This window comes from Melospiza melodia, chromosome 1 (assembly GCF_035770615.1).
Source record: "Melospiza melodia melodia isolate bMelMel2 chromosome 1, bMelMel2.pri, whole genome shotgun sequence".
NCBI classification, from domain to species: Eukaryota; Metazoa; Chordata; class Aves; order Passeriformes; family Passerellidae; genus Melospiza; species Melospiza melodia.
The window spans coordinates 15,419,983-15,446,427 of record NC_086194.1 but is presented as its reverse complement, the minus strand read 5'-3'; the positions used below and the strand labels follow the sequence as shown (position 1 = coordinate 15,446,427).

General features: G+C 37.3%; 1 protein-coding gene and 1 long non-coding RNA gene across 5 annotated transcripts in view; both read left to right on the top strand.

Moving 5' to 3' along the window:
• The window catches only part of LOC134414374 (uncharacterized), a 94,085-nt gene extending 72,675 nt beyond the window's left edge, over positions 1–21,410 (top strand). Inside the window, exon 4 of the long non-coding RNA XR_010026712.1 lies at positions 21,341–21,410. This is a non-coding gene — a long non-coding RNA (uncharacterized LOC134414374). The remainder of the gene's footprint in view (positions 1–21,340) is intronic.
• Positions 1–26,445, top strand: part of ZEB1 (zinc finger E-box binding homeobox 1) — a 120,316-nt gene that overhangs the window by 73,709 nt on the left and 20,162 nt on the right. For all 4 annotated transcript variants that reach the window (XM_063148848.1, XM_063148839.1, XM_063148857.1 and 1 more), the window contains exon 2: positions 22,342–22,542. In XM_063148848.1, the coding sequence (XP_063004918.1) occupies positions 22,342–22,542 (201 nt within the window). The remainder of the gene's footprint in view (positions 1–22,341; positions 22,543–26,445) is intronic.

The following is a 26,445-nucleotide window of genomic DNA, read 5'->3' as shown; positions in this document are numbered from 1 at the left end:
TTTCTATTCAGGCATAGCTCCATTTCCTTGACACAGATTAAAAAAACCTTACAGCTGTCTGGAACACTGGCCTGGTATATATGTCATTTCTTATAAACAAATTATGGAACCTTAAGGTAGATGGAGGATGTACACCCAAGAAAGCAGAAGTTTGCAAGCTTTGGGGAATGAACCAAACTTTGGTGACATTAAGGCTGAGAGGGAGTATTTCTTAGTGTAAGCTATTTCCTTTTCTAAGTATTCATTAAGGGCTGTTGTGAGGGAGATGGCAGTGAACCAGATGAAAAAGCAACATACCTAGTGTGGAAATGAACATATTCTAAGATGCCTGTTGACATCAGAACCTTTTCTACTTCTTTATTGTCTGAGAACTGAAATAGCACAGCTTGCTCCTTGCTTTCATGTAGATTTTGCTGTAGTCAGCTGCAATTTTATCACTTCACTGTGTAAGCTACTATAATATGCTTTATTTAAAACAGTTAGAAGGTGTAGCTGTGTAGAATACCAGTAGTGTCTGACTGAGAAGAGTGGATCCTTTACACTGTTTTCTAGAGTGTTTGTGGGTGTAGGTAAATGTTTTGATAGCTGTGAAGTTCTTAATTGAATCCTGAAGTTAATTCAGTTCTTAATGGAATTGAACTTCTGGATATCCTTTATGCAGGAGGTCACTCTTGCTTTTTGGTGAGACCATGAAACACCAGGAAGATGCAGCAGGGTGGCAAGTTAGGTGTGATGCTGTGGGGATACAGCTGCTGGGCATGGCCAGCTCCAAGTGCAGGTACAATGCCTCCTGTGTCTGTCCAGGTGCATGAATACTTAAATATGACATTTTAATATTAAGGTATGCTTCTAGGTTGGAGAAAGATTTTGATATTTTTGGTGCTCATGGAAAATATTAGCCTTTTTAGAATCAGGTACAAAGCAGCCTGTGAACTATAGAAAACACCTTTGAGCTAAATCTGATAAATAAGTGGGGCTGAAATTGTAACTGGGTTAAATATCTCAGAAAGGTGTGGGGAGTGGGGAGTATTGGGGTTCCTACTCATGGAGCTAATTTTCCACAATGGAGCAGGTAAGGACTGTGGCTCTATGGGTGGGTATGGCACAGTGTATCAGCAGGCCTTGAAAATCACAGGCAAGTCTCTGTGTGTGAAGGGGGCAGCAAAGATGGAGCGGGGCCTGAGGGGAAGCTGTGTGAGGAGCAACTGAGGTCACTTGGGCTGTTCAGCCTGGGGAAGAGTGAGAGGCCACCTCACTTCAGCCTGCAGCTTCTTCATAGGGGAAGAAGAGGGGCAGACACTGATCTTATCTCTGGTCACCAGTGGCAGCACCTGGGGGGATGGCCTGAAGCTGCGTCAAGTGAGAATGTTTAGTTTTGATATTAGGAAAAGATTCTTAACCCAGAGGGTGGTTGGGCACTGGAACGGGCTCCCCACACCTGGTGCTGTGACCGCTGCCTGCCAGAGTTCCTGAAGTGTTTGCACAACGCTCTTGGTCTCGTGGTGGCATTCCTGGGGCTGTCCTGTGCAGGGTCAGGAGCTGGACTTTCGAGGTCCTTTTGGGTGTCTTCCAACTCAGGATATTCTATGATTCTGTGAGTACCAAGTTAGAAAAACAAAGCATGTAATAGGAAGAAGTGCTCCAACACTTCTCACAGTAACAACAAAGTGTGGGGTCAGTAAAATGAGAACTATTGGGGGTATTTTTTCCTACTAATTTTTCTTTTTCTGGTAGTGCTAAATTAGCACCTTTAAATTGTGGTCCACTTAACTATTATGGTGCTTCTGAGAAAAAAACCACATAATTTTTATCATTTTTTGTCTGAGCTAATTGATAAAGAATTTATTTTAGTGTTGTCGTAATTATCGAGTTATCTTGAATCTCAGAAAATATGGGGAACAGAGGGGAAAATTAGAACTTCTACTTGTGCAGATCTTTTCTTGCTTTTCTTTGTGCATTAATTTCTAATTATTTAAAATCTCAGGAAAAACAGAACAGTCTCATATGATCAGGGTTCTGCATAAGTTGTTTCTTTGTGGTGTTCCTCTGGGAAAACAGAGAGAAGCTGTTTCATATTTGTAAAAAATGTTTACATAATACACTTACCCATGCAGCTCCGTGTATTGTATTAACTTAATTTGTATTACTTTATATTTGTAAATAATGCTGTTGAAGCTGGATTTTGTGAGCAAGTCTTAATAGTTTCATTTCTTTCAGATCTGTTTGCAAACTACCACATAATTGGCCTGGTTTATTGATCTCACAGAGATTACGTGTCTGACACTGCACCAGTTAATAAAAGGTTTTGTTGGCTTTCTTTAAACTGAGTATTTGAGAACACACAGCCCTGTTATGCTGTAGAATTTAAATTGCTTATGTACTGGAATATTTACTACCCTCTTTGTTGTTTCATTTCAGAATGACCTTATTTAAAAATGTATGAGGCTATTTATAATCGACTCTGTGGCAGTGATTAAAGAGGTGTGAATAATAGCTTATTGGAAGTTGACAGCTCCTTGTTTGCTAAACTGCTGTTGGAACGTTTATGCTGCTCAGTTGTACCTCATTTTTCTGAGGGGAAGCTGCATTTTGACAAGTGCATAGAACAGGTATATGTGGCTGACATTTTTATTATTTAAAGAAAACATTTTGGGTTTATTTCTTTAACTGCATGAAGTTAATTAATTGCCTTCTCTGTGCCTAATGATCTGTCTATACTGTGTTCGTAAAATAAGAGTGAACAAATGCATTTTTACTTGCAAAAATCAGATGTTGTTCTTTCTGAATAGAAAGTGTAGCTCCAAATGTGTTTGATCAGGCAGCCAGGCATCTGTCTTTCTGATGAGGGTAAGACAGGTCTCTGATGTTTTTGATTTCTGATTAGGATTCTAAATATCTCTAAATTCAGGAAGGCAACCAGGTAATTTTTTTCATTGGTATTCAAAAATAAGAACAAAGGAAAAAAGGACCATGACTTATTTATTTGCTAGTCACGTTAAAGTAATTCAGTTTTTTGTAACAGCATACATAGATACCAATGAGCTTGTAGATAAGACTGATAATCAGATAATACTGAGTGTTTATCCATACAGCTGATAACACAAATAACTTTTTTGCTCTGCCTCATTTGACCTAGTGGACTAATTTTAAAGATGAACAATAATTGCAGTCCCTCTTCACTTTTGTGTCTTGGCTTATGGGAATGAGTAGTTTCTTGTAGTTCTGCACAGCCCATGGTGAAAAGTATAAAATATAAAACTTTTTAGCTTATTTCAGAGAGGGTATGTCAGAATACTGCAGGGACTTCCATGTGCATCTTGAGTTTCTTGCAACCAAAAATTGGTAGTAAATTTTCTCCTTTACAGTGCTACTGTTTTAACAGTAACATCAGAATTGCTTATTCAAAGTGTTTAATAAATGGTGAAGAAATTAATCCTTTCATATTGGATTATTGCTAAAAACATGTTAATGATCCTATTGCACTATCATGTCTTATGGTACAAGTCACAGTAGAATTACAGAAAGAATGCATACTTTTGTAGATCCTTTAAGAATTCTTAATAGAATAATTGATACTAGCAAAATGCTGCCATACAGGTTATCTCTCCATAAGCATTGGTTCATAATTGCACAGGTTTTACTCCATAAGGCACTAAAATGAGATAGTGCATAATTAGTATTCAGAGTGCACTGAGCTAATGGACTACTATGAGATCTAGATATATTATTTAATGAAATATATTGTGAAATTAATCTTCATTGCTTCTGTTCTTAAGAACTAGATTAGGTGTTTTACAGAGAAGGGAAGTTGTTTCTTAGGTGTGTTCAGATTATGACAATATATTGTTTTCAGCTCTTCTGGTTCACTCAGCTTCCTCTGACTCAGGTGGCCAAAAATTAATGTGAAGTTCCACTTAGGAGTTGGTTTGTAGTGTTGAGCGTTTCCATTGTGGGTATTCAGTCAAAATGCTTGAGAATTCTCCTGGAGAAAGGAATTTGAATGTCATATGGCTTGAGTTTTCCTCAAGTATCTTGATAGAGTATGTGTCAAGAATATGTAGTGTTGCAAATCAAGCAGAACTTCATACAAAAAAATTATTTGGGAAATCAAAGTTCTAGAACTCTGTATGGTTTTCTAAGTGCCTGAAATACTTGTCTTGTGATTATGTTGTTTGTGTATGCCTTATTCTCAGAGCAATGGCCCTAAGATTGTACTTTTTAATCTAAAAGCGTATTAGCTGAATTTGCTGTTGAGCTAAGCATCATAGGATTGGCTTTATACTTTAATATATACTATAAGTAGTGTCTTATTTTTTTATTTCCTTAGTATTCCTAACTTTTCTGATCTCCTCTTGTATGTTTAACATCACTTTTGGGTTACTTAAAAATGCAGTGCTGCTGTCCTTTCATTATAGTGGGCATATTACAATTTGACTATTTATCTGAAATTCTTAAATTTATCTGAAATTTTTGTTTTAAATTCTACATCATCCTGGACTCTCTGATAGTCTTGTGTCTCAGAAGTTGCTGTCATTGTTCAAAATTTCTAGTCACAAGGAGTTTAAATAATTTTTTGTGTTAAGAAGGTTGGTTCCTTTTGTGGTTTTTAATGTCTTTTAGTAGATATGAGTGGTATTACAACATTGTAATGTTGGAGAAGGAACCTGGAATGAAGCCAGTGTGGGGAATGTTCACATGTGTTTCTGTGCACTGTGTAGTGAACGAAGAGTTTAATTACCCATTCTACTCCCTTGGTTTTTTCTCTTTCCTTGTGTGGCCTTGAGTTTGTTAATCAACAGACCTCATAAGTGAGCTGGATGATGGATTGTTCCAGCACCTCTGCAGCTGCTGCTTTCCAGGGCACGGCCATTACCTGCACTGGCCAAGCCTGTGGCTTCCTATTAGACTGCAGTGTTTACTAATTGATCTAAATTTAGCTGGTAAAACAAAGCTGATTTTCACTCTTACCCTAAAGGGTTTTTAAAGTCATGTTGTATTTAAATTGTAATGTGAAGCCTTGAGAGTCTGTTGTAAATTCTCTGTTCTTTATCTCTCTTTGGTTTCTGTATCCTTCAGAAAGAACCAATATGTCATTTATGTCAGCTGGCAAAAAGATGGGTGTTCTGAAGGCAAGGGTAAACTTACTGACTCGTATTTTCAAAGAGAAATATTTATTTCACCTCATGTCTCATGTTTGGCTTAAAAAAAAAAATTGTAGGATGAGATTTCATAGGTGCCTCTCAGCTTTTACCAGTCCACAACAGATCTCTCAAGTTTCTACTCAGTGTCTTTAACCACAAAGGTTCGTCCTAATAATTCTCTTTCTTAACATTCATGGAGTTCAGAAAAGTTGTAGATTTAACTTGGGATCCCTAGAGCAGTATGGATGCATTTGGCTGGTATACACAGTATTATTTTCAGCTATTTCATTAAACTTTTTACCAGGCAGTTCTTCATAGTGGCCATAACACCTCTGAGTATTTTACTTTCTGTGGTAAAGGAAAGTTGAGGCATGGAGTCTTTCCATACAATCCTCAACACAGTGGAAATGTGCCTTTCCCAGAAGTGCTATTTCTGTCAGGCAGCCTTGCAGAGTTGTGGGTTTTTATCTTTTTAAACGTCATCTCATCTTACCACCTTCATTTGGCCATTTGTTTTTCATGAGTAAATCGATTTCTTATTCAGTGATGGCTTCTCAGTAGCCTTCTGCTCACTGACTGTGCTTGTGTTCTAGTCCTCAGTCCATTTACTGCACTCTCCCTTCTCTGATGGCATCACAGCTTCAGAAAAACTGAATTCCCCTGAAAAACTAGTCAGGTATTGATGTAGCCCCTTCTGCAATTCCAATTCCTCTAGGAGATCCCCTTTATTTTAGTTACAATTGTAGCCATAAAGATGTCTCAACTGCTTCTAGGAGGAACAGAAGACTAGATAGATCTTCTCAAAGGGTGTGAGTATGTTCTTGGAAAAATCATCAGAGCTTGGAAAATATATTTTCTTTTTAGAAGATCCAAAAGTCAGGTCTGATCGTGTTTGAATTCTTCAAATTCTATGTTTTCTTGTTCTATATCCCTTAGGAAATAAGAGGTTGTAAGACTAGAGATGTTTAATGTCTGAGCTATTAATGCCAACTGTTCATTATTAGGATTCACAAATGGAGTAACTAGGTTAAAATATTTTAATTTTTTTAGCATTATTTTTATTGCTGCTATCCCTTTTCATAGCATATCAGTGAATTGCACTTGCACTGTTCTGATAGAGCAAATAAGATTCTTAAAAACTAAAATCTGCTCTAGAAATACTGTCTATAAAATTAAACTATTACATACACTAAAGTAGCTACAGATAACACGATGCTTTTGCTTTCTTCAGTAGCTCTCTGGCTTGTAATTTTAACCACATAGTTCTTAATTTCTCAGAAGCTGTCTGTGATGCAATAAAAAAAAATTCACAAGGTATTTGGAAATTTTTCTCCCTTTTTAGAATTTCTGTCTCTTCATAGGAGACCTGATACAGTAAGCTTGAAAATAATTTTCCTTCTAAACAAAGGAGTTTTGTACCAAACCATGCATTGAGGTTTGTTAGGCTTCAGCTGTTTCTGTAGTGGCCTTTACAAAAAAAAGTCTGACTTGCAGTGAGTGCCAGATGTTTCTTGCTGTCTTCCTCAGTACTCATCTGAAATCAGACATGTCTAAGTTGCTTTCCAATTGTCTTTTCAATTTGTTTACAAGAAGTTGGCAAAATTAAATTTAAGAATGCCACTAATGCATGTCAAGTCATTTACATGAACAAATATGGGGGTGAATAGGGTCTTTTTTTTGGAAATTAGTCTTCCTGCTTAAGCTACCCAGTAACTGATCCTTTGTTGGATTGTTCTTTATTGCTTTTTGTTTACCTTATGTATGAATTTCAATGTTGCATGAAACAGATAAGCTCTTTTAAATTAAAGTCTCAAAATGTTTGACTTCATCCTTGTGTAGACAGTGGGAATTTGGAGGTGTTGGACTAAATTGAGTACAGTTATTCATCACCATTTGTAAGGAACACACCTGCTGTACGGTAAATTCCAATATCATATTTAAAATCTTAGTTTTCTTTTATATATATATATATATTTCTAATCCTCTTTATTTGCTTTATTTTTAAAGTATGTTTTGGTTAGGAACCTTTTACCAGCTTTACTGTGCCATGTGTTGATCCTGTGCAAACATGCATGCATGCTTTCATAGTAATTCAGTGTATCATGTAGTTGCATACTGTAAAAAAGTTGCATGCTGTAGTTGCATACTGTAATTATGAATGGTTAAGAAAGATTTTAGCATTAGTTTATTAGCTACTGTTCATTCAGCTCACTTTACATTTGTGTTAATACTAACTGAAAAATGTCAAAAAATATTGTCTTTTCTCCATTCCACGGTTTTGAGCCAAACACTTAATTTGCCCCTCCAAATAATAATTACAGATATTATTATATAAATAATAATTATCTGCAGTCTCTCTTTTATTTTTTTTAAAGATCGCAACAAATTAGTAGAAGATTAGATATATTTTTGCCTGTGGGTTTTGGGGGGTTTTTTGGTGACTGGAAAATGCAAAATAGTGTAAGGAATAATTCACTTTGGAGTTTATGAAGAAACAAATGTGAGGCTGAATGAAGCAAAGCAGCTGAAGGAGTTTCTCCAGAGGTGCAGCAGAGGACAACACAATAACTTTTTCTGGATCTCAGTCACATTGCAGACCCAATTACTTCAGTTCTGTTCAATAAGAAAGCTATTTCTTTCCTGATTCTAAAAATGCTTTCTTGACCATTGCTTCTTTAAAGTAGAGAAATACTTTAAATTACATGAAAAATAAATAAGAATGTTAGAAATCCTGGCACTTGTGTCAATTACAGCCATTTCTCCCTGTACTGGGTTTGCTTGTGAATTTGACATTTCTCTTGAGAGAGGCAGGTTATTTTCTGAAATCATTGAGCAATTTACAAATTTTCAGCAGTTGATAGGAATTTCTATTGCTGGTAGGATTCATAAATGCAGGAATGAACTATAATCAGAGGAATATAAGGCTTAAAGGCAAGGGTAGCATCAGCAAAGAGCCCTGATGCTCAGGAAGGGAAGAGTAGAAGTCCTCCCTGGGGGTGCCAGCAGCCTCCAGGATTGCAGGAAGGGCAGACAGTGGCCTTCCTCCCCTGCTCCACTGCTCTGCCAGTCAGAGAGACTGTTCTAGTGCTCAGCCACCCTCTGGTGAAAAACCTTGTCCTGGTATCCAGGCCGGACCTTCCCCAACACAGCGCCATGCTGTTTCATTGTGTTCTGTCACTGGTCACAAGAGTGAATAGATCAGTGCCTGCCCCTTGGCTTCCCCTTGGGATCAGTGCCTGCCCCTCGGCTTCCCCTTGGGATCAGTGCCTGCCCCTCGGCTCCCCCTTGGGATCAGTGCCTGCCCCTTGGCTTCCCCTTGGGATCAGTGCCTGCCCCTTGGCTTCCCCTTGGGATCAGTGCCTGCCCCTTGGCTTCCCCTTGGGATCAGTGCCTGCCCCTTGGCTTCCCCTTGGGATCAGTGCCTGCCCCTTGGCTTCCCCTTGGGAGGATGTTAAAAACCACACTGAGGTCTTCTCTCAGTCTCTCCTCCAGGCTGAACAGACCCAAGTGACCTCAGCCACTCCTCATAGAGCTTCCCCTCCAAACCCTTTGCCATCCTTGGAGGCTGTCCTTGGTCACCCTCTAGCAGCTTAATGTCTTTTTTATACTGTGGCACCCAGAACTGCATGTGACATCCAAGGTGAGGCCACCTCAGTGCAGAGCAGAGCAGGACAATCCCTCCCTTGCCCTGCAGGCCATGCTGTGCCTGATGCCCCCCAGGACAGGGCTGGCCCTCCTGGCCCCAGGGCACTGCTGGCTCAGGTTCAGCTTGCCATGGACCAGGACCCCCAGGTCCCTTTCCATGGCTCAGCTCTCCAGCTTTCATTGCCCAGCTTACTCTGCCACATAAGTTCAGACAGAGATAATATCATGTCATCATGTTATGTCTGCTCTGAAGTTCCTGGCTTTGCAGGGTATTTTCTTATTCCTTAAGACTGTTTTGATAGATAGAGTATCATTCTTCAAGGCTAGCAGTGCTGTTTTCTCAGGATGTTATTTCACATTTTAAGGGAAACAGTCTGAAACAGTTTGCTAGAACATTTAATAATTTGCTAGTTCATCTGAGTAACTTACACTGAGAACTGAATGAGAATTTTATTTTAAATTTAGGCTGGTGCCCAATTTACTATTTCTTTGTGTTAGAGTGCGTGTATTACTGTATTTCAGAAAGAGGCTCTTGCATGTGTTTCTCTTCATTCTTGCAGCACTTTCTCGATGCTGATTTGAATCTTCATATCTGTGATGGGGAGCAGCTGTAGTGTCAGTATCAGCATGGCTGTGTAAATCCTGAAAGTTTAATGTGTTCTCATACCTTCTTTGGGAACCAGACTCCTCTTGAAGCATGTGCTCACAGTGACTGTGAACTATTGCAATAGATAGATTGTGGTTATTCTTCAACATGGGAGTCAAAGAACTGGTTTGTCCAGTTTTTGGTATAAACATCTGGGTTTAAGTGCCTTTGCAGGGAGATTCAGTAGCTATATGTGAATAATTTGTGTACAGGAATGGAACAGTGTAAATCCAGATTACAGTTTTAAAGAAATTAACCCCAGCTTTGGAAGCATCTATCATAAATTACTTGAGCTTCAGAGAAAAATAGCATCTTTCTGTGGAAAAAATTCATAGTCTTTTGGAGTATTTTCAAGAGGTTAGTATGGCAAAATATGTTTATTTCCCTAATATAGTATTAGAAATACCAATTAAGATTCATTCTGATTTGTATAAATATAAAAATTTGTTATTTAAATGTATAAAATCCACTGACATAAAACTTCCCATTACTATTTTAACAATCTATATAGCCCTCATGGAATGCATCTTTTGAAAATTAAATTATTCCTTAAGCTTTAGGCTTCCATTTAAACAGGATAAATGAGGCCTTTCATAATCTCATGTAGCCACCTGTTTCAAGAGAACACCAGGGATTGTCTGTCCTTGAAATCCAGTAAAATGCTGTAAATCCATTGTGTATTTTTTGACCATCTCTTTTTTCATGCTCCTACACTGCAGTAGATTCCTGAGAATGATAGCTGTTAATTATCTTGCCAAGGGAACAAGCCACACTTAGAATTTAGATGGTTCTTTATTTCCCACTTCACACAAATAAATTGTATAAATGGTCAGTGATTTCATATTTAAAAAAAATTGAAAATCAGTAATGTGAAAAATCTGTGTTGTAAAGTGAGTATTACAGAAATACAGTAGACAATTAAAAATTGGAGGGACTTGGAACTTGTCATACCACTCCCAGACAGCAATTTTCTGCTACCAATGTTTTGGTTGATTAGCTGTGAATATAAATGCAAAATTATGTACAAATCATGTATGAATATGCATGTTAGTCAAGTACAAAGGTATGTGTAGCAAACCAGATAATCCAAATTACATGCTAAGACTATATTCATCTACATTTTGATATTCTAGCATCTCTTTGTAATCTTTATTTTCAAAAAAAAGGGAATTGGGAATGTTTTCTCTAACAATTTGTCATGATAATAACATATAATCACTACAAATTAGTTACCCTGAATCCAAAAGTCATATTTTGAAAACTGAAACATAGAACACCATTAAAAGTGCTATATGTGGAATAGGAGTGAAGCCAAAATATAACTTGTCAACTTAATAGACAAATAGAAAAAAAGTCCCTTCACTGTGTCACAAGTAGGGAGCAGCCAGGAGAGCTACTCAAATATTGGAGTGTTTGAACTTACAGTCAGAACAAATAGATGGCCATTGTGCATTTGACAAACTGCCTCTCTCTCAAGAGGTATATTTAAGAAATTTAATGGAGATTAAATTTCCTTGGAGATTAGGAAAAAATGTTGTGCAATATGAAATGAAAATAAATTTGTACTCTAAATAAATGTATTCTGTTAGTTTATTAATTTAGGATATATTTATGCAACATGTCTTCAAAATTGCATCATTTATTACTCTATTAATTTAGGAATGAATAAAGAATTATGTCAGAGCTTCACAAGGCATGTGATTAATTTCAGTGGTATGTGTGCCAAATATAAAATTTTCATATTGTTGAAGACTTTTAGTGGCATCTTGTGATAGTCATAAAATTTTTGGTACAAGAAAAAATTTCTGTCATATGCTATTCTTGGGTATAAAATGTGCCACTGGAGTATCATCCTTCTGCTTGTATTTAGAGGATCTCAATACTTTAAAGCCAAACTGGTATTCCTGTATTGTAGTGTTTTTATTATCCCTGAAATAAATATTTACTATCTATAAACCTAGGTAATGATGTTATATAAAATAGCCAGTATTATGAAATATATACATTTATATAAACATGTCAGCTGTGTATTCCTGAGGGATTAACCTGGCCTAATGGTATCTGAGTTATGAGGGATGGAGTGGGTTTGGTTATAGTGGTATCTTGTACTAACACAACATTTTATGTAGAATGCTGTGGCTGTAGAAAACGTGGCTCCCCAGTTTTTCAGCATGGATTAAGGTAATTATCAAACTGTAATTCAGATTAAGTCTTTAATGAGGATAAATCTAAAGCAACTGTGTTAGAGTTGTGTTCAGTTTATGCTGCAGTTATGACCAGAAAAAGGATATGACACTTGTTCAGCAAGTTGGTCAGTATGAGGGAACTTTTATGTAATTTTAGTGTGTGTGTTTTATGCCTGTATGTATCTTACATTTAGTGTCTCCATCTTGCTGCAATCAAGTAAGCTTCTTTCACCACATTTTCCCAAATGATTGGAACCCATTCTTTGGAACTGGTTGGAACTGATACCTAGTGCCAGTTAATGATGAGACAATTTTCTGTGGCTCATCTTTGGTTGGTGGCGTTTTTCTGTGTGCAAGGGTTAATTTCTACTGTAATAATAAATCATCTTTTTAAAACCTGACTCTGAGAAAGCAATTAGTTGTCTTATCTCCTGAATGCATCTCTAAGCTAGTTTTTTTTTCCAATATCTGAGAAGTTTTATAAAGAAAAAAATGTCAACTGTTTGGAGTTAAGAGTATTTTGAACATAGAGCAGAGTGGTACAGTCACCAGTGGAAAGGTAATTTTTGAAGAGTTAAACAGGCTATGTAATACATGGACATACTTCTTGCTCTCAGCCTTTCATCAGTTTAATTCACTGTTTCCATTTTTTCAGTAAGTGGAGGTACTGAAAGATGAAGGTTTCTCAGATATTTATACATCTTACACTTGATTTTTATGATCATGGTTCTCAGTTGTCTTGGAGGCAGTAAACCCCTGCAGCCTTCAAAATGTGAGGGGCAGGTTTGGGTGTGCAGATTAATTTTTCCAGTCTTCTGAGGAAAATGACAAACTGTGCAACTAATACTGGTGGCAGAAATCCAAACTTACCAGCAGTCACATAGGAGATGAGGGAAAGGTTTCTATTTTTTTGTCTTTGATTTAATCAGACTGTGACTAAAACATTGCCACCTACCCAGAATTAGGCTCTGCAGTGTATTTTTGAAAATTCACTGCAGAGCCTAATTTTTTTTATCATTAATATCAAGATTTTCTATTTAAGCCTGTGCAACTTTATGGAAAAACTATGTGTTCTTTAGAAAGTGAAAAATGGACAGAGTGTAGATTTATCAGAAGTTCATGCCTATGTATTACATAGCTCCTCCCACTTTCTGCTTTATATTTATTTTGTCCAAATGCAGTCACAAATATAAATAGTTGTAAAAACTTCAGTGTTGCACAGGAGGAGTTTTGTCACCTGTATTGAGTGAACACTACTGTGCGTTTTCTGTGGCTCCCTAAGGGACAGCATGTGAAATGAGTGAGCCCTGAGAAAGAAAACTTACAATGGTACCCAACTTCTTCCCTTCTGAGTCTTCAAAGCTGCAGTGAAATTAAAGAAATTAAAAAAAAAATGCATGAAGGGGATATTGTTCTTTTTTTACTGCTTCATAAATACTTCACTGTTTTATAGATACTTCCTTAAAGTATTACATTTCCTGTAAGTTTTTGTAAAGCTTCCTGACAGCAGCAGGTGACATGGAATTACACAGAGTTAAGTTCTCATTTGTAGAAACCTTGGCTTGTACAGTGGTGATAACAGGCAAAGGGTACAGTTAATTTTCTCATACACCTTTGGCTGTCTTGTTTTTGAAGGTTAATATCTTTCTTATGGGACCATTTATAGTATTTTCAAACCTGTCAGCGCCTTGTAGTAAATACAATTTTTCAAATTATGCTGCCACTAAGAATTTTTGTATTTGCACGTAGCATTTACATCAATCCAAAGACTATAAAGGGAGAAAATTTGGGCAATAGTTAGCTTTTTCATTAGAAAAATGACCATCATTTGCAAATCCAATAGAGTTCCTTTGCAAGTCCCTTTGTGCCACTGAAAGACTAAAAGACTTCATTTTGCAAAGCTATAAAGCTTGCATTTTTAACACAGAAAAGCTGCAGAGTAATGAAGAGTCTGAAAGCAACATGGTGAAAATTATATTTAAGTTACTTCAATGTAGAGGCCCAAATAAGGGAAATATTTTTAAAGCATATTATTTTTGTGTTATGATATAGGTATTCATTTCCAAATCTAACTTCGTGCTGTCAAACCTGAAAATGTGTATGTAAGTATGTATCTGTATGTGAACATATGTAAACAAATGTTTCTTGTATTATGGATTATTTTTGCACCAAGGCTAAACAGCTGCAATGCTTGCCTGTGTGTATCCTTTGCTTCTCATCTCTGCACTTGTGTCAGTTCTACATACAGCTGAGTTCTCATTTGAGCACTGGAGTTGATTTTTGGAGTTTCCTGCCCTTGGAAGATCCATACATTTGTAACAGGTAGCACTCAGACATCAGTGGTGGCAGAAGTTCCACTGTGTCTGCCCCACAGGGAAGCCTTGAGCTCCTCCTGCGTGTGCATGACCAAACTGTTCCAATGGCATTTTGCAGGTAGGACTCAGTTACCTGAAAGGGACATGATGATAAGAACAATCAGCAGAAAGTTTTCTCACTGAGACTGGAATATTTGCCACATTTGCTCCAAGTATCACTTATGTCATCTTGGGGTGTAGTGCCAGAGCTGTAGCCATTACCCTTGTGCTTGGGAATTGGTCCTGATTTAGATCATCAGAATTTACTCCAGACTTTGCCATCAACATTGAGAGTCAGGGTTTTTTTTTAGTGTCAAATGCTAATGGATTTTCAAATCATAATTTAAAATTGACAAGCAGAAAAATTCTGTTTACATTGTTGATTTTAATGTATTGGATAAGCCAAGCTAAACATCCAGTGTCCCTCTTGGTAAAGTATTTAGAGCACATTTTTTCTGCAGTCTGCTTGCAAAGCATTTATTTTAAACTCAAAGTTTCTTTGACTTGTTCTGAAGAGCAAATAATCCAGTGCATGTGTATTGAGGTGATTTATATACCTTAGTGCTTATTAGGATTCTTGAATTTTGTGGGTTTTAATGTGTTGGAATATTCAGTCAAAGTGTGTCAAGCTGAATTTAACTAGAATTCAGTTAAGAGGTGTAGAGCTATTTTGAAAGAGGTTTTTATTAGTTAAACAAAATTATCAGAAATTTGCTTGGTACCTATAAATATTTAGACTTCTATTTTTCCAACTATTCATATATTTATATAAACATGTGTAGGAGATGTAAGTCTGATCACTTCAGGCAGAGAAAGGACTGAATCTATTTCCCCATTCTTGTGTGAGCACACTCACGTGTGTGTATATCTACACAAATACAAATCAACACAAGTCAAACTCTTATATATAAAAGCTAGTTCTGCTCTCCACAGTCATAGCACATATACCATTCTTAAAAGCAGAATGACTTTTCCGAAAATTGCAAGTATGTTCTTAAATTAAATTTTAAATGGATTGTTTCAGAAACTAATCTCTGGCATGGCTTTTGTTCCTGAACAATTTAATTGAAAGTATAATACAGTTTCTTCATTCTTTGCACATAATGAGATCTCATTGTGTATTTTTACTGAATTCAACAGGCTACCTAATGGAATGTTTTTTGCTGCCTCCACTCTCCTCCGTAAATGCTGCTGGCCAGTGCTGCAGGAAATCACCCTGCTGCCTGATGGAGGCAGTGACATGAGTGTGAAGCAGCAAATATTTTCACTGAGAGTTGCTTGTACATGTTTGAGAAATAATGACAGTGTTTCCACTTAGTCAAGCCAGTAATATGGCAGGTAAAATTCTAGATGGATAAAAGTGAAGCCGTGAATGTTGAGGAAGGGTCCTGTGATGGGTTCTGACCTGATTGTTACCATTCAGGAATAGCACTTCTGGGTTCAGAGGTAACAAACCTTTGATAATGCCAGCTTAATTACTTGTGGAAGTCAAGAAAAGTCTAGAAATATGGTTGTGTTCTTAGGGATAGAAGGGATAAAGAAAACAGTGTGTTGTAGTGCTGCCATTCTAATCCAAGATGAATGCTGAGTGCAGTTCTAGATTGTCACCTCTCCCCCTGCTAACACAGGGATGCAGCAGAACAGGAGGTCCAGAGAGGTGCAGCAAAAATGATCAGTGGAAAAACTTTTGTATGGGTAACAAGTGAGCAAAGACTCTTCCTGTTGTAGGGGAGGGCAGTGCTGTGATGTGAATAAAATCATGGACAGCACAGAGCACACAGTGGACACCCACTGCATGTAGTGCAGAGCAGGTTCAAAATTAACAGAAAGAACTTATTCTGCCCACAATACAGAGTTGTGAAACTGCTTGCCTCAGACTAATGTGAATGACAACATTTTCATGAATTCAAGAAGTAAGCAGACAAATTCACAGAAAATTAAGCTCTTACGTATAAAGACAGCACAAGTCATTTAGGAATTCCAGAAGCCAGAAAACTCCAAGCAGAGAATTTTAGTAGAAGCATGAGCATATGCTTTCTTTTTTCTTAAGCTCTTTCTCGTGTTTCTGCTTCAGGTGGTAGCATGGTTCTGTATATATTATTGCATGTCAAGTGTATGTATTAAACTGAGAGGAAAAATATGAAAATAACATAGAGGTCTATGCAGCTTATCAGTGGAGAGTTGAAAGTATGGCATTTCATTCAGGAGTAGTAACAAAATTAATAGTACACCCTAAAATCTAAGTATAAAGTGCTGAATGCTAAATGACTAGGTTTCAGACTTCACAATATATTTTGCTTAAATATTGCACTAGATCTAAATAATATATAGGAGCAGATTTTCAGGTGGGCTGACAAAGAGTAAGTGGTTTCCAAGAGATGATTGTAGGCTGTCAGAGCAGAAATCCATGAACTGGGGATGAACTTTAGAGAGCACAGGAGTTGTTCCAGTCAGTAGAATCAAACCTTTCTTTCTAGCAGAATTCATGCATGAGCATTCACAGCTTTTTTTTGGAATAGCTTTTAGAAGTAGGATTTCTAAAAGATCAGAATCTCTCACACCTGTTCTACATCCCCTGCCAGTTCAGTGTTGAGATGCTGAGCTCACACAACTCAGATCTTAAAAAATTCAACAGTGTTTGTGTTAACTCACAAATTCCCAAAAGTTGTGTGCGGGGGGTTTGTTCAGTGGAAGTAGGTAGGATTTTTGGGATAAGTATGGAGAGGTGTACAGAAGACAGCTAGTAAGAATGCTGGACCAGATCCTACATAAAAGACAATGGTCAAGTATTAAGCAAAAGGTTTTAGCAGGTTCAAAGCAGCCTTCTAGATCCTGGTATTACATGATAGGTATTTTGCCTTAGTTCTGTGGAATTCTGTCCTCTTTTAAGTGCAGTTCTGTCCTCTTGCCAGATCTCAAATCATTCTGATGCATATTCCACCATGTATGTTTTTATCTTGTTGAGTGACATCAACTTGATTGTGTCATTCCTTGTGTTGGGAATGTCATCTTTCATGTCACCTAATGATTCTGAGGGCAGGTTTGGATGGGGAGTGGTGAGCAAGTAACTGGTGACAGCTTTTTAAGAAGCTTTTCTTCTATTGACACCCAGATGGCAATAATAATAATTGTATTTTTGGGGACTCACCCATTATGTCATGGAAACAATGAATCCTAGAGTCTTTCATCACCACAATCTTGGTGTTCACCTTGAATTTCCTGGTTTTACTGATTTTAAACCAGCAACTAGCAATTTTTTCCTTTCAAATATCGTGTTTGATTTGATTAGACTTATGTATCATGTTTGATTTGATTAGACATATGTATCATAGTTGCCCACCTGTATTCAACCAGCAAAATAATATATATCTCTGTTTTAGCTCTTTAATCACTACTTCCATCTGAGCACATTTGTTTTTTAATTAGAATTGTGCAACGTCATACATCTGCTTTGCATTTAGGACTGTAAAAATCCAGAAAGTGAAGCTCATTTGCTGCAGTTCATTTTGCAGTCATTTGTTGTTAGAGCAAGGAAAATTTCGACTCCAGCTAGTGATCTGTTCTTTAAGAACCAGGATACTGTATCATGAAAGGGATCAAGAGGAAAAAAGTAATTGTGGTTCATAAAATGTATTTTTAATTACTGTTTCATAATTATTTGAGATCTTATATAGTCATGATATAAAAATCAGTTTTCTTGAATAAATATTTAGTCTTCAGTGTAATTTATAATATGTTTTTGAGGCTTTCTATTAACCTATGAAAGTAAAGCTGAAATTAATGAACTTTAATAATGTAAAATTTTGCTAAGATGTCATACTGTACATTGAACAGAGTAGACCCATGTGTGTGTCATACATCATACCTGCTTGTCTGTGACCTGTCTTCAGTTGATTGCAGCCATGGCTCATGATCTGTGGCTTTTACAGTTATCTTGATAAGACACCCCTCAGTGGTCTGCAGCTTGTCCCCTGTGGCTGATGGCTGTCCCTGGAGCTGTGGTGGCCGAGGGTGACGTAACCTCTCTAATTGTGCTTGCTTTTCACAGAGCAATGTCTCATCCTGGAGACACTGGCTGCTCTTGGTGCCAGATTTCTGTGATCCAGGCTGAATTATTTTATTTAGCCAGTCACTACTTTTAAATGACATTAGCTAAAAGTAAATAGTACTGAAGTCTGAAATACTTCTAGCTCCTTCACTGGGAAGCCATAACTGTTCCAGGCAAGGTTTTATGTGCGTTTTATTTTTTGCATGGAGTATTTTGCCAAATTAGAAGCCCCTTGAAGTCATCATTTATGTATAGTCAATTTAATTTCTTTCAGAGATTGTAAGCAGTTGTCTCTGTGTATTGCTTTTGTATTGAATACACTTCAATCTTTATCCAAAAAGGTTTTATGAAATTTATTCCTCCCAACTTCAGCAGCTCCTGTGGCGCCAGGCATTGAACAAGGCTTGTGAGCTTGTTGTCCTCTTCTTTCAGTGGTCACTATTCTGAGAAAACATCAAGGATGAGAGGAGAAAACACACAAAATTATGTACAGATAGGGAAGGTTTAAATTTAGCTGTAGGACTGAACTCAAGAAAGGAGAGGGGGAGGATGATTACCCCTGGAATTGAATGCCAGATGCCATAGTTGCTGTGAAACATGGAGCCAAAATCTGTCTGAGCAAATGGAGGCTGCAGCTTCCTACTGCCACTTGTTCATCTTGTAGGGTGCCAGGAGCAAATCTGCATTGCTAAAGCTAAGATTTGCAGCCATGAAGGTATCAGTATGGTATCATGTAATGGGATTTTGATTTTAATTTTAATTAGCTAAAAATACAGTAAATTACAGGGTTTGATTGTTTTTTAACCATAGTTTCCGTTAAAGAGTGTTAACACATTCTTTGAAATCAAACACTTGACTTTGAAAGCTGAGCATTCAAAAAAAGTTGGAAAATGTTGAAATGAAGATTGTTCAAACTGTTTTAATTTGTCTCTTGCATGTATGCACAACGATAAGATCTTTAATTATGTGATCACATAATTTTTTCACAGGAGGAATGCTGCCCAGAGAATAAATCAGGGGTGTTTATTAAAGGAAGCTGTTGCCTCCAGAACCCTTGCCTTAATTGCTGGAAAGCAGAGTAATTTAAGTAGAGGGCTGCAGGAATCAAAAGCATTCTCTCCAGGGCGTTTGAAAGCTCCACAGAAAGACTAGATTTTACTTTCTCATTTTGAAAGAGGTTTTATGTGGTTCTGGAAGATCACTTATTTGGAATTGGTCTCTATGTTTCTGGTTGCTGTGGCACATGGGCCAAGGTACCTGGGCTCTGGGCACAGCTGCATTTGGAATGAACACAAGTGTGCTTTGAATGTGTAAAACATTGGATGAATGCAAAGTCCTCTGAAAAGTACATCCTGAAGTGCCCTGCACTGACGTGGCAATGCCAGGATTGCCAGAAGACTTTCTGGGTTTTAAGCAGCCAGGTTCTAATTTGCAAAATGGAGATAGCATCACCCTACTACAGTTCAGTTAATTATATGTTTTGAAGCCTTCCTTCTGAACACCATCTAAGGGAATTATATAGAATATAAAATATATAATCATGTAACTGTACAATAAATAGTTACAATACATTGCATATAAGCATATGCCATACAACACCATACATTATAATATATGATATGGAATGCCATTCTGGCTAACATCCTATAAGGGAAACTTTGGGTGCACTGCTGGCTGAAGGGAGTAAGAAGTTTGAGCAATCACTTTGCAATCTAAACAAATGAGGCAGAAGGCTACAAATACTCAGTTCACTCCATAAAACTGAGCATTCCCTTCGTATTTGCTATCACTGCACTAGATGAGGCAAGGACCTTGCAGAAGGAAAGCAGCATGTAATCATTTAGTTAAAATCATGTGTAGATATATGAGTGCTCCTGTCATTTTAAGTGCTTGACTTTCTGCTGTGTTTGGTGATGGGTTGCCTGGCCACCCCAAATGTGCTGAGACCTCTTAGTTGCAGCTTTGGCAGTTTTATTTTCCCTAAAGCATTTTGGGGAGAGGAAAGAAAAAATGTTAGAACCAGATTTCTTTGCTTTATTGTCTCGCCTTTTTAACAACTGGTTTTTAACGAAAGAAACTGAAATCCCAAAGATCAGTTCCTTGCTTTTTATAAGGAAGGAGGAGTTTTTAACTTCTGCAGAGTTGGCATTTTAATATAGTGAGGATGTATGGAAATGTTTCATGGTGAAGAGAGCCCTAATGAATATATCATATCTGTAATGTATTTAATGAGGAAAGAGGAAACATTTTTTCTCCATAAGTCTAATTCTTGAAGACAAACTGTTTGATTATGGTTTTGTTTTCCATAAAACCACTCTAAGTCTAATATAAGGAATACCACCTAATTCCCCAACTAACAGGAAATTTATTTTTAAGAGATAAAGTATTCATTGTCTACATCTGAACTTATCCCTATAAATTTTGATCCCCCCTCTAATTATCTCTTTTATGTGTGGCAAATGTAAATGCGTTGCTATTTTATATTAATAATACTCTGCATCTAAGCCTCAGAGTAAAACCCAATCAAGAGAAAAGGCTAAAATTATTATCTACTTCCTCTTGTTTTATGTCTGTTCTCACACTTTTTTGAAGTTGCATTTACCATTATTCAGGAGAATAAATTCATAAATCTCATCTGCTTCGGTGAGGGAATTTGTCTCCTGTATTTGTATGTCTCCTGTATCACACAGTATTATAGCATCACTTACAGTAGCTATTTTACTTTGCAAAATCAGTTAGAGGATATTAAGTGAATATGAATTTATCAATTGAAATGGACCAGATACTAGTTTTTAGGCAATTTGCCTGAATTTGCTGTTTTAGAAGATGTCAATACCATGACTAGTGGGGAGTTAATACATTTTTCAAATAGCACTGTGTAAAATATGGAAACATTGAATGATTGTTTTAAATTGAAAAGGCTCTTTTGTCATTCTCATGCATGTTTTAGATGAGACATTTTTCTCCTGAATTGGAAGGAAATGAGATGGTAGCCTATCTGTTCATAATGTTACTCACTTTTCCTGGTTACATGCATTTTTAAATTACTAAAATCTCTACTTTAAAAAAAAAAAAAAAAAAAAAGAAGAAGAGCTAACTTCAGAAGAGCCAGAGTCTGGTTTGCTATTTATCTACTTTAATAGGCAGTATTTCACATGAAAGAATCAGTCTGGCTTCTTGTGAACTAACAGTGACAGGATGCAGGTATCATAAAGTACCATGATTATGTGCCTCCCAGGTATAATTCTGATAGCCATTGAAGGAGTGCTGCAGCCAAGTCTTGTTGGTTTATCCATCTATAAATTTATTCTCTTTCTTAGACTGTACTTTGAAGCATTTTAGTAAGAAGTTCAAACTTGGCAGTGGAGAAATAATACCAACGTAGATCTGGTTCATAGTTCAACTTCAGTGTGAGTAACACGACATTTAAACAAATGTCTTGTTTAGACATTTAGACAAAAGATTGTGGAAGTAATTTTTTCTTGATACAGTTTACTTACAGTTTCCTTACATTTTAAGCTGAAATGACCATAACTGATCTTTTGTGCCTAAAAATGAAGACTGTTATAATAATAATAATCTGCTCACATATGACAGAAACATATATATTGTCATGTAATCCTTTGTCCAAAGACTTGCAATGTGTTCTCCAGGCTAAGAAAGTAGAGTTCTTACCTTTTCATTGTAACTGGGCAAATATTACATGAGATTCCCCATCTAAGTGATCTCTGTGATTTTTCCTTTCACATTCATCCTGCTGAGTCTTTAATGGGTGTAACTACAAGAGCTTTTAGCTTGGATCAGGAGCACTTAAGCCATTCTGAATTCAATCTCATTATTGTTCCCACTTGTTTCCCTGTGGTCCCACAGCTGCAGCGCGGGGTGCGTTGGTTCCAGGAGGAGGCAGGGGGAAGCTGGGCTGGGGGAGCACACAGGGTGTGCCTGCAGGGAAGGGCTGGATCATGGGACCCCGAGAGCAGCTGGGCTGCCTGGGCCCACGGGGTCTTCAGTGCCATAATAATCATAAAAGAGACTTTTGGCAATGCTGGCATCCACATTGGAGTGATCCAGCTGGAATTCTGTTGCTCCACTGTGGCTCCAGCTCTGGAGCTGGCCGCTGCCTCCTCTTGTGCAGCCTGAGACTGGGTGTGCACAGTGAGAGGTGGTGGGAGCCCAGGAGCTGTCAGGTGCTCCTTGTGTGCCAGCATTACAGCCAAGCTGCTCACAAGGCATCCCCATGGGGCAAGAAGCAATAATTATGTGACCCCATGCTGTCAGTTAAGAGTATGTTGATCAGTATTTTGTTTTTGTCTCTCCACAGTAACCAATTATAACAATGTGGTAGAAGCAAACTCAGACTCAGATGATGAAGATAAATTGCATATAGTGGAAGAGGAAAGTGTAACAGATGCAGCAGACTGTGATGCTAGTGTGCCAGAAGATGACTTGCCAACGGACCATATAGTGTTACCAGAAAACAGTGAAAGAGAAGCAAGTACAAACACTTGTTGGGAAGATGAAGGTATGTTCATTTCTACTGATGGTGCTATGGAAAGAAAGTTTTCTAAAATGCAGATTCAATAGAACTTTTTTTAGTTCCTTTATTTATACTGAAATAACATGTAAGATTCACAATCAAAAAAGAGGTTTTATAACATATTTGTTTAACATACTTTATGTTCTTAATTTATTATTTGAAGCAGATTCAGAGGTGCATTAATTCTGTTGACATTGTTTAGTAGGAGCTTCCAGACTGTAGATGCAGCATTCCAAAGGCTGATTAAAGACTAGTTACTTGATCTTGGTTTTTTCAAGTCTTTGCCTGGCAGGTCTCTACCAGAGCTCCCTGTAAGGTTCAGGATTGGCTCAGCTTGGGGAGTAAGCAGTACACAAAAAACATGAAAAAAACCCCAATCAGATATTAATTTCTCTCATTTTCCTTGTAAAATACAGGCAGAAAAATAATTTTTAGATTATTAGTTTTAGAATTGGCTATGTAAATCATAATGAATCATTACTTTGAAAATACTGGAAGGAGGTAAGTGTTGCACATATTATGCAGCAGGTTTAGAAGCTGAAAATTTTAGACAGGAAATGGGCCTTTTTTTTTTACTGTGGAACCAGTAGGTTCCACAGTAAAAAGATATTATGAGTTTCACAATATCACACAGCATGCTTACTTTTGAGCCAAATTGGGATAAATGCATAAATTAGTGGAATTTACTGTGGAATTTGGCCTTAATGCCCTGAAAGATACAGAATGTTTTTCAGCATATCTGAACTCCAGCCACAATTCCTAGTATCCACCTTTGAACAGTGGTGGTTTAACACACGGTGCATGACCTCACATCTAAATAAACTGAAAGCACTCATATGGCCCCTAACTGCAGTCCAGCTGAGAGAGAGCAGCTGAGAGGTCAGAGAATAGCATCAGCTCAGCCTGTTTTTACATAGCTGCCACTGCCAAGGTATGCTGTGCTAGGAAATGAGTGTTTTGGAGCTGAATTATTAGGTAGGTAATTTTCTTAGTTCTCCTGTAATACCTTTGCTCTCCTGCAGGATTCAGAAATTGTGGTTACATTAAAGTGGGCTCTGGGTAGGCTTGAACCCTTCAAGCACAGGTGTAGGAAATCCAAAAATGGGAAGCAAGAAGAGCACTAGCTCCCAGACATTTGAGATCAAGACCTCTTGGACTGGATGTTTTCTGGAGATATACTCATCACACAGCATCTGGGCAGCATTCTGGGGGTTTTCAGCACTCTAGACATGTGATGCCATCTTTTTTAACTCCTTAAGTGAAACATGCCATTTTTAACCTTTAAAAATTTGTTTGCTAAAATTCTAATTTCTCTAATTTTAAATTCTTCTGTGGTTGAAGATTTGCAATGTAAGCAATGTTTCTCTGCTTTGGAGTTTGCTAATGAAGACAGAATTTCATTGGTAGCCAGACAAAAGATAAATCAATTGCCATACAAGCTTGCTCAACAACCACAGATTTGCTCTGTAAAAAGTATGTATTCTGAAGCCTCTTTTGTAGCAGTCTGGAAGGGTTTTTTATTTTGATAATAGGGTTTTTTTAAAATAAGTAGTTGAAATTTCTGGCAATGGCTATATGAGAAAAGTTAGGCTACATTAGGTTTTATAGAACTTTGATTTGCTAGGGTAGAATACTGTTTACTCTTTTGATAGCTTTCCTAGAAGGGAAGGTATGAGCTGAAAATCACATCATCAGTCTTGGCTGCATGTTAGAAATATGAAGAGAGAGGTACTGAATACATGATCTCTCACATACAGGGAAATGTGCTGGGGTAGATGGTGTGCAAGTATCTTCAAGACTGGTGATTACCTTCAGAAAAATATACTTTGCAGCAGTTTTAGTAAGTTGTGTTTCACCAGTAAAGTAGTACTCAGTGGTTCTGGGTTTTGCTGAACTTGACAGAATGAGTTTTTTGCATATTTATTCTGTTCACGAATTGCCCAGAATAGAAACAACACACATAACATTTCTGTATCAGATTAGTTTCCTTCCGTTTCCAGTCATTCTAACTGAATTTCTAAAAGACCCTAGGAACAGGTGTTTTAAATATAAGGTGTGCTTCTCAAGAGGTTTAACTGAAACAGTCCTAGGGGTTTAAAAAAGTGAACCACGTGTATCCTGTACATGTTGTTGACAGTGTGCCAGCATTCATGTGTGCAATGATTCTCTCATATGATTTTCCTTTGCTTTAGTTAGAAGTAAAAACTATGCTACAATTAAAAGAAAAAAAAAAAAAGGTGGGAGTTAAACTTACTGTATTAATGCTCTTAAAAGAGCATTATTATGTACTATTAGTATTTAGCAAATCTGGAGGTCTCAGGACTGGAACTAAGATATCTTTGAAAAAAATATAAATGTGTTTTATGTTTATGGACTTTCTGGAATTGAAAATTTCTTTAAGTCATCAAATTTTAGGTTGAGCCTATATGCTCAAAGTGTGCGCTGGCATTTGGCGGGTTGTGTGTGGCATGTTTTTGATCAAAAAGCAAACAACCAGTCAATACTGCAAGCTGTAAATAGTGCTTGCTACATGAATATCAGAAAATTAGCTCTGAAGAATTTAAATTAGAAACTCTCTTGATGGGCTTTGGAATTCCTTTCCTTCTGTGCAGATAAAGACTGCAGTGGAAATTTCAGTGAAGTTTGTCTTTCTGTCTACAGCCAAAATTTCCACTTTGCTAGTGGTTTCAATTTGATCAGTTCTCTTAGCCATGCAGAGATCCTTACTGTCAGCCAATGTCAGTAGTTGTCAGGCATGTTTGCTGCTAGTTAACACTGTCCCCTGACATCTGAAAATCATCAGCATTTAACCCTGGGAAGCCCCAGTGTGTCTCTGAGCAGTAGCTCATAAGCAGTGATGAGATGTAGAAGCCCAAGAACTTGTTTTACACTAGCTGGTATGTCCAGCTGCAATACCAGGATGGATATTCATGACCTAGATGCTATTTGTGGAGACCTCTATTTAAGCTGTCATTTAGCAGGTAGCTTGAATTTCCTCTGGAACTCAGAGCTGTGACTTCTGCTTGGTGGAACAGTGTCTTAAGGGTCTGTTCCCCCATCATCACATCCCACATCACATCCCGTTCTGTTGTGTCCCAGCTGTGTGATAACTGGGCTTCTGAGGGCACAGTTGCAACATTGCCTTTATTTGTGGACCATTCATAGCTATAAAGATGTATATCTACTTAATATTTTTCAAATTATTAAATATTCCTTCAGCATTTCCCCGTGGAAAAGGGTTTCTCCCTGTCTTGTAGCTATTGGGAAGAGACAGTACCCTACTTTTAGCTATTGGGAAGAGACAGTACCAAATAGAGGTTAGGATTATTAGAATTGAGAGGGAGTTTAACTTCACTAGATTAATCTATAATTCTATAAATTCCTTGATATTCTCTTGGGAAGCAAAGCTTTTATTTGTACTGAAGCCAGTGGAATTTACTGGAGACCCTGTAATTTAAATTTCCAGAGTAATAACTTACTGATTGATATTTCCCCCTTCATGTAGATCCTGTTTTATAATGGAGAAAAATCACAACCATCAAAAACCCTCCTTAAAGGAAAATTTGTATTGTGTTTGATTTTACGAAATTAAATTTTGGGTTTAAATTTGCTTTGCATCCAGTTATCCATCTTACAAACTCTGAACCAAGTCTGGTATCGTGATCCTAAACTTGAGGGGTTTTTAAGATGTCAGTTGAAATTAAGGTAAGATTTTAAGAGTTGCAGTTTCCTTTTAAACACATTTCTTGTTTAAAGTAAGAAATGTGTTTGAATGGCCACTATTTGCAGATACCTTGGGTCTGTGGGCTTTGGTCAAAGTAGGCACAATTAAAAAGTTTTTCCTTTGAGGAAGCTGAAGTATTATTCAAGAACTTAAAAGTTCTGCTA